At 57.1% G+C, this 8,313-nt stretch overlaps 1 protein-coding gene across 1 annotated transcript; it reads right to left on the reverse strand.

Annotated features, from left to right (window-relative positions):
• Positions 1 to 5,582: 5,582 nt before the first annotated feature.
• Positions 5,583 to 7,022, reverse strand: LBX1 (ladybird homeobox 1). Its single transcript, XM_068951210.1, has 2 exons — positions 6,410 to 7,022; positions 5,583 to 6,094 (listed from the first exon to the last, which is right to left on the reverse strand). The coding sequence occupies exons 1-2, from the start codon at positions 6,732 to 6,734 to the stop codon at positions 5,583 to 5,585; spliced, it is 837 nt and encodes a 278-aa protein (XP_068807311.1). The 5' UTR covers positions 6,735 to 7,022.
• Between the last annotated feature and the right edge of the window lie 1,291 nt (positions 7,023 to 8,313).

Below are 8,313 nucleotides of genomic sequence, written 5' to 3' on the forward strand. Positions count from 1 at the left end.
TTCCCCGGCCCCCGATGGGCCCTGCCGGGGTCTGTCCCTGCCACTTCCCCTGTCCCGGGTCCCCGGGGAGCCGCTGGGCCCGGAGCCCAGGCGGATGGGGGTTAGTCCATCCCCTAGATCGGTGCGCAGACGGGGGGACGGTCTAGCCCTTGCACACCCCCCCCCCCCACCGTATCTCCGCCAAGAGCCAAGCCAAGAGGTGGGATGGGGAGCAAGGCCGGGCATGTATCCCTTGCAGGGGGGTAGCTCCGCTCCGGAGCTGGGGTCCCCAAGGCTCCGTCGCAATGATGCAATGTCCCCATGGGTCCGCCTATGCAGGATCCCCCCTGCACCTGCCCCCTTCCTGCAGAGCCTGGGCCGAAAGAACAAATACAGGAGAGGAAGCGGGGCCGCTTCTGGCCTCGGCAGCTGCGGAGGGAGGGGGCTGCAGCGCGGCACTGAGACAGAGGTGCCGGGGGGCTGCGCTCCGTCGGCCCCCGCGCCGGCTCCCCATGGCACTGGGGCCCGCCTTGAACTTTCCCTGCTCCACGAGGCTCTTCTCTGTGCGGGCGAGGGGCGCGCGCGGCCTTTCTCCATGTCGCGACATGCACGGGCGGTCGCGACATGGCCGCGATGAGGTCGGGCCGCTGCGAGGGGGCGGGCTGGGAGAGCGGTGGGTTTGCAGAGGGAAGGGGGAGTGCCCTGTGCCCCACCGGTGCCCGGTGCGCCCGGTGCCCGGTGCCCCCGCAGGGCGGCGGGCGGGTGCGAGCGCATCCCAGCCTTGCACCGGGGCCTTTGAGGGGAGTGCAGGAGAGAGGCTGCGATTCCTGCCCCAACCCCAGAATCAGGAAGAAAAAGCCTTTCCTTTCAGCAGAGACTCATGCATCAAACTTCAATTTTCCGGACGATTGAATTAGTGATTTTTTTTCTCCTGAACTAAAATACACTTAAGTCTTTGGGATTAATTACCACGTTCTGGTCCCTCAGACTGTAGTATTAGTTATCGTTGCCATATTCGACATCAGCCCTGACACCTCATAAAATAAGGAACTGAATTTCACTGACTCAACCTGCTTTAGCCCTGTTGGATAATTCAGGAGGGGGCTTTATTCTCCGTCTGGGAGCCCTGTGTGAAGTGAACAAGATCAAATATGGATCTTCTCTACCCCCTCCACCCCCCCCCCCCCAAAATAAAAGCATGGGGGAAAAAAACAAAACAAAGGATAGCATTTCCCAGCAGACAACACCCCACACCGCCCGCTCCCCTCCTGCTCCCCTCCCACCTCTAAACGAAATCCAAGGCAGTGTCAGGTTTGGGGATGAAGGATGGGGTGGAGGGGGCTCGGCGCACAGGGATTGATACATGCGGTCTTCACCGAGGGGGAATGGACTGGGCCGGGGTCCTGGCCGGGCCGGGGTGAGGGGCCGCGGGGGAAGAGGGGATTCCCGTCTCCGCCCCCTCTGTGCCCCCCACTCAGCGGCTCCGCAGCCCCCCAAGCCCACCCCACGGCGGCGAGGCGACCTGCCCAACGCAGAAGCGTAAGCACCGCACCGCCGCCGGCACGCACCTGCCCGGGGCTCGCAGCCCGTCCGCCCCCGGCCCGACTGGGGGGGGGGGGGGCGCGGCCCCGCCGCCCCCTGGCCGCCCGCGCCCCGGCGGGGGCACCGCGCCGCCCTGCTCCCAGCCCCGCGAAGCCTCGGGGCTCGGGGGATGTCGGAGCCCGCCGGGCCGGGACTTAACATTTGTTTTTCCTGTCGGGAATCCCGCGTCGCCCACTTGAATCCGGACCCTTTTCGGTCTGCTTTCTCCTGGAAAGGAGTTCCTGTCTGTATGTCCGTCCCCCCCCCCCCCCCGCCCCCGCCCCGTCCCCACCTCCGCAGCGGAGGAACTGCACGTCCCGGGGACGGGAAGGCGGGCAGCGCGGAGCCGCTCCCGGGCGCAGCGCACCGGCGAGGGGGCGAGGAGCCACCAAACTCCCCGGCCCGCCGCGGTCCGGCTGCGTTCGGGTTTGTCCCGGGGTGGAAAGACGGCACCGGCTCTGCCCCCCCTGTGGAGCCACGCAGGAGGCGCCCGGGGCAGGGAGACGGTCAGGCCGGGGGCGAGCAGGGCAAGGGGCAGCCCCCCGCCCCGGCTGTCCCCGGACGGCAGGTCCGTGGGGGCACAATCCTGCTCCCCTCTGCCTCTCGCGGCAAAGGGCGGCGGGTCCCACGTCCAAAGCGGGTTTAGGGGCCGGGGCCGTTTCTGTCCGCCCGAGCCTGGGGTTTGGAGGAGGGTTTGTGCCGAGTCCGTGCCCGCCGCTGGGAGAGCGGAGCCGGGAGCAGCGCTCAGAGCCGGCTATCGAAAGGCTGCGGCTTGGTCAGCCCCAAGGGGCACGATTCAGCTCTTTCCTCTCGTCCCTAGTTCTGCTGCGAAAAGAGAGAGAGAAACAAAATTAAAAATAAGGAGGAAAAATCCACTTCCAAATTGTATCTAAAATTCTGGTCAGAGCAAACCTTGAGCGATAAATCTACCCAGCTAGGCGATCTCAGGAAACGGCGCGTTTAAAAATGGGTGACAGATGATGGGCACTAGCCGGCTCCTGATTTTTAAGTTAAAAAAAAAAGCTTTTGTTTTTCAGTATGTAAATTAGATAACTAAAATCCTGGCTATTTAGAAATGAGGGCGAGCCAAATTAACACGCTGCAAATCTTCGGGAGGAGGCATTATTTACCAACCCGCCCCAGCCACGTGTGGTAAACTTCTCCGGGTTCAAGGCAGCCCTGCATCTCTTCTGTTTGCACACAGAAGTCAATAGATCAGAAATCCAAATGAACTCCGAGCCTATTTTCCATACACCCAGCCACCCCTTTTTTATTTCTTGGTTATATTGAATTGTAGTGTTTGCAGCCTCATTAAATCCATTCCAAGACAAAAGAATAAAAGACTGGGGGGAGGGAGGGGACAGGAGAGGAGGGGGAAGAGGAGAGGGAATGGGGGGAAAAAAAAGAACAGATAAAGAAAACAAATAAAGCCCTTTAACTAGATCTTCACATAAATGTCACAGTTTCTCAGCATTTACGATTTGCCTGTTTAGCATAAAAACACTTAAGGACAAGATTGAAAGCTTTCCGAGAGATCTGGACAGAAGTCAAACCTATCACTTGGAGGAGAAAAAAAAACAAACAAAAAAAGAGGGGATGGCGGGGAGGGGGCGGGAGGTGGCAGAAAACAAGTGCTCTTCCAAATAATACTAAAGAAAGTGGATTTCATTGTAATTCATAGGCTTGTTCCAAATACCAAGAGAGAAAGAGAGAAGAATAGAAGCGCACAGATGCCCCGACGAAGGGAGAACAGCTCTGCTCCCATTGTTGTGGAGTTAAACAGTGGAAGGGAGGGTTAACCTAATCCATCAAATTGTCTGGAAATTGTGAAGAAAATTCAAAAACCATATGGTCTCCAAGCGCTCGCCTTCTCTCTGCTGCGGAGGGGCACGCTTGTTTCAGCATGGCGAACCGCAGGAGGCTGTATATGCTCCATTGTCGCTTGTCACTTCAGAGAAGAGGGCTCATTTGTCCCCAGTTTTCATGCTTTACGCTAAAAATTACAACCCCATCCATTCTCAAAGAGGAGAAAGATTTATTTAGCCTCGGAGAAACTGGACCAAAAAAAAAAAATACAACCCACAAACCAACCCTGTCTTATCTGGACACTTCTGTGTGGAGCTCTGCCACTGTACACCAGATTTGTCTTTCTCACATAAATTTCGCAAAGAATAGGGAGAAACACACGTTGCTCGACTCCAAAGGCAGGTCACGCTGCCAGGAGAAAATAGATTCACAAGAGCCTTAATTTTGGCGGAAAAAAAAAATCAAACGCGGGAAAAAAAAGAGGAGGGGAATTAAACATTTTCCATCCTCGTATCCCTGTAGGTGCCAGAGAGCCAGAAATTTTGCCCGGAAGCGGGGAGCTTTTGCAAGCCTGGCGGAGGGCAGATCCCCCCTTCTGCTCACACATGCTGCTCCTTTTGTCGAGATCGGTGATAACTCGTTCCTGTTTCTCCGCTTTGTTTTTCCCCTTCCTCTCTGTGATTTAGCGCTGGAAACGTCCTGCTCGCTACGCTAGTGCCTAGGTGGGTGCAGTGGTGCAAGCGGGTGGCTCTCCCTTGCCTGCCTCCTGCCTCGCTCCTTCCAGCCCTGCACCGCCCTCTGCACAGCCCAGCGCTCGCTGCCCGGCTTTAGTTTCTTTACATGGGCTTGCACTGCAGAAGAGACACACTGCGAAACTCCTAGTTTGTTTACCAGCTGAGTTCTCGCTGAGTTTAACTCTACCTGCCACCAAACTTGGGGGGGGGGGGGGGGGAAGAGAGAGAGAGAGAGAGAGAGAGAGAGAGAGAGAGAGAGAGAAAGAAAAAAAAAAGGAATAGCGAAGTTCTCTCTTAGGCGTTCCTTCCCCGCCATTTCTCACAGGTGCTGCAGCTAGAGTAACTTTAAATGCAAACATGATGGGAAATTCCTGTGGGGAAATGTATTTCGTAATCTCAAACCAACGGAAGATAGTGGACGCGTTTTTAGTTCACAAAGAATAACGTTTAAAGTATATTAAAATGGTAAAGATTTTATTGTATCGGAAAAAAAGAGCTATCTGTACAATTCTAAGAGACAGTAAATAAAGCGACATCGTCCCTATCGAAACTTAAATAGCAGGCCTTTTAAAATTTGTACAATTCAAACAAAAACGTTTTTTAAATCTGTACATTTTTAATTTATAGTGTAATATTTAAATGTATTGATCTTGGGATTCGTCCTTTTTATTTTCGTAGCATGCAAAAATTCTAAAAAGAGTAAAAAATAATTCTAGGATTTTTTTTTATTTTCTTTTTTGTTACCACCTTCATATCAAAAAATACGAAAGGTAGCTTTTTAATAAAAGCACAACAATAGCAGAAAATGGTAAAAATAGCTTTTAATTGGTAAAATGAGGCAGAAATTGCATTGGAGACAAATCTCTATGCTCTAGGAAAAAAGAAAGTATATATTTTTAAACTCGCATTATAACCCATCCCCAAGTTCCCAAGATTGCAAAAGAAAAAATATTTTTAAAAGGAAAAAAATTACTTCGTGCACATTTGAAACATGCAAGGAAAGAAAAGTCGCTAATTATTTTTTTTGTTTGTTTTAAGTCTAACTTAAATCTCCTCTAAAGTGGTTCGTTCTGGAAGTCTTTGAAAACAACTGCCTACCCAAACATCTGTTGGAAGCCGAGTTTATTCCAAGGTTATGCGTCTCCCTTATAGACAAAATAATCATAATTGATAGCTATTAAAAAAAAAAAAAAAACAACCAAAACCCCCAAAAGAAGGGGGAAGGAAAAAAAATCCGATATATACGTTTAAATATTTATACAGAAGCCGTCCGTAATTGCACCATTCCAAAGATGTGACAGGCGGAGGGATATCGACTCTACCCTAAATTAATTTTTGTGTGGCCTGGGTTTCTATTGCTTATTGCTTTTACCGAGGAGGAGAAGCCGCCGCGCCGGGGCCGGGGCCGGGGCCGGCGGGGAGCTGGGGGTGGGTGCGGGGAAGGAGGGCGCGCCGGGCCGGGGCCGGGGCGGGGGGCGCCCCTCAGTCATCCACGTCGATCTCCACGTCCTCCTCCTCCTCCTCCTCCTCGTCCTCGCTGTCCCGGCGGCTGCGGGGCCGCTCCGTGGGGGGCGAGGCGGGGCGGGGCGGCGGCGGCGGGGCGCCGGGCTCCCGGACGGCGGCGGCCGCGGCGGGGGGCGGCGGGGAGCCGGGCCGCGCCTTGCCCCGACCCTCGGCGCTGGGCTCCAGCTCGGCCAGGGCCACGATGTCCACGGCGGGGTTGGGGCCCAGCTTCTTGGCCGACTCCACGTCGGCCTTCATCTCCTCCAGGTCGCGCTTGAGCTTGGCGCGGCGGTTCTGGAACCAGGTGATGACCTGGGCGTTGGTGAGCCCCAGCTGCTGGGCGATCTGGTCCCGGTCCGCCGGCGACAGGTACTTCTGGTAGAGGAACCGCTTCTCCAGCTCGTAGATCTGGTGGTTGGTGAAGGCCGTCCGCGACTTCCGACGCTTCTTCGGCGTCTGCCGCTGCCCGAAGATCGTCATCCCGTCTCTGCCTGCCGACGAGGTGCCACATTTTCGCCGCTGTCGCCCCGCCAGCTCGCCCGCCCCCCCAGCTCCGGCCCCGGCCCCCGGCCCTGCTCCGCCAGGCAGCCCCGCCGGGGCGGCCGCCGCTCCGCCGCCCCCAGGCCCGCTGCTCCCCGGGCGCCTCTCGGCGGCCGCAGGCCCCTCTCCCCGCACCCCCGGGCGGCCCCCCGGGCCGAGCGGGGAGCGGACTGACGGCCCCGGGGCACATGCAACCCCCCCGCGGGGTGAGCCCCCTCGCCCGCCGGGGCCGGGATGCTGGCGGCGGGCCGGGGCCCGCAGCTTACCTTCGGCCGCCTGCAGCACGCTGACTTCCAGCCCCTTGAAGGTCTTGCTGGCCAGCTCTTCCAGGGCGCAGAGAGGCGAGGTCTGGGAGAGCAGCGCCCGGCCGGAGAGGGGCAGCCCGGCCGGGGGATGCTTCTCCGGCGCCGAGAGGAGGTGGGCCGTTCCGCAGAGGGTGTAACTCCTCCGCACCGAGGGCTTGTTGAGGATATCTTCTATGCTGAAGGGGGTGAGGGGCTTGTTGGAGTTGGCCGGCGGGGGGAGGTGATCCAAGGGGCTCCGCCGCCTTTCTTCCCCCGAGGAGGGCTTGGGCTCTTCTTTGGAAGTCATGGTGGGGCCGGGCCGGGCAGGGTTGCCTTCCCCACCCGCGACGGGGATGCGCTGCCGCGGGGAGAAGCCCCCGGCGGGACCGCGGGGCGGCGGCGGAGGCAGCGAGCAAAAGTTGAAGCCCACCTCCAACTCCGGCAGAGGAGACCCAGGTCTTCCCGGGGAGAGCCACGTCGGGCGGCGGGCAGGGCGGAGGGCTGCGGCCGGGAGCGGAGCTGCCGTCGGTCCCTCGCTGAGAGGTGGTCCTGCCGCACCTCTTGTCCCAGGGTTTTGGGTCGGGTATATTTTCACTCTCTCTCTTCTCTCTCTCCTCTCTCTCTCTTCCTCTTCCCAGCTGCTATTTTAAGAAACACCCCAAATCGCAGCACTTTCCCTGCCCTCCCCACCCTAAAGCGAATGCCCCCCCCCAAATAATAATAATAATAAAAAAAGACTTTGGAGAAGGGGAGAGCAGCCCTCGCACCGACACCTCGGACCAGGGGGAAAGAGGCGAGAAGAGACGGGGTAATTGACTATTGCTAACAAGTTATTGTTGATTGGGAGGTAATCAATTATCTTCAATGACACTTTTCGCCCTCTCTCTCTCTCGCTCGCTCGCTCGCTCTCTCTCTCTCTGTCCAATGCAGGCTTTTGCAAGTTCGGAGACCCATTAATTAGGAGGCGGTATGTAGGTGGAGCCCAGTTGAATTATAATGCTGAATGCACTTGTCATATTCTGGCCCTGCTATTTGTTTGGACATATATATTTTTAAATTACATTACAAACCAGCCTTTATTGCATCAGGATAATACAGTAGAGTGAAAAATAATAATAAGCGAGAACAAAACAACAAAAAAGAGGCAGTATTTTTTTCCCCGAGATTTTTTTTTCTTCTATTTCTCCCTACTCTTAATTTCGGCTACTAGTTTATTTAAAATGTCTCTCTCTCTCGCTCTACCCAGAGCCATTTGTTTTTTAATGAGGGGAAGAAGGGGAGAGCGTGTTTCCAGGTAAGGCAGACCTTTCCTTTCGAATAAAAATCCGAAGATTTCCGCTTAATTTGTGGTGCTCCTCTTTCCCAGCGCCCTGGGCCGGAGCGGGGTGCGCCGAGGCAGCGGGGGGGAGCTCTGCGGCGGGGCTGGGGCCCCCTCCAAGTTGCGCGTTGCGGGGGGCCGGCGCCGCGGAGGGGCTGCGCGACGGGACGCGGGCCGGGCTCGCTCCGGGGATTTCGGTGGCTTCCCGGGCTCCGTTTGCGCCGCGGCTGGCGGGTTGTCGCCCACCCTGGGCACTTCGGGGATATCAGGCGAGGAGCGGCCGGCGGCCGGCTGCGCCGCGGAGCGAAGGGCCGGAGCGCGTATTTTGACCAGCTCGGCCCGTCCCGGCCCGTCCCGGCCCTCGCTGGGCTCTGGGCAGAGAGAAGCGGTGTTAAGCCCGAGGCCTTTTTATGCCAGCCCCGGGGCAGCTCTGGAGGGAGGCAGCGACGGCGGGGATTTGGTGCGCCCCGCACCCTCGGTGGAAATCAAAGCCGGCACGTCGCGGACGTCAGTGGGGACGACAATTACTCCTTATTATTTTCAACCGGGTCACAAGCCCGTGTCGGGC

This window comes from Struthio camelus, chromosome 7 (assembly GCF_040807025.1).
Source record: "Struthio camelus isolate bStrCam1 chromosome 7, bStrCam1.hap1, whole genome shotgun sequence".
NCBI lineage: Eukaryota > Metazoa > Chordata > Aves > Struthioniformes > Struthionidae > Struthio > Struthio camelus.

Bases quoted from the DNA above. Each gene is read 5' to 3' on its own strand.
- LBX1 (XM_068951210.1), bottom strand. From the start codon at position 6,734: ATGACTTCCAAAGAAGAGCCCAAGCCCTCCTCGGGGGAAGAAAGGCGG. The intron at 6,095-6,409 runs GTAAGCTGCGGG...CCTCGTCGGCAG, and splicing joins CGTGCTGCAGGCGGCCGAAG to GCAGAGACGGGATGACGATC.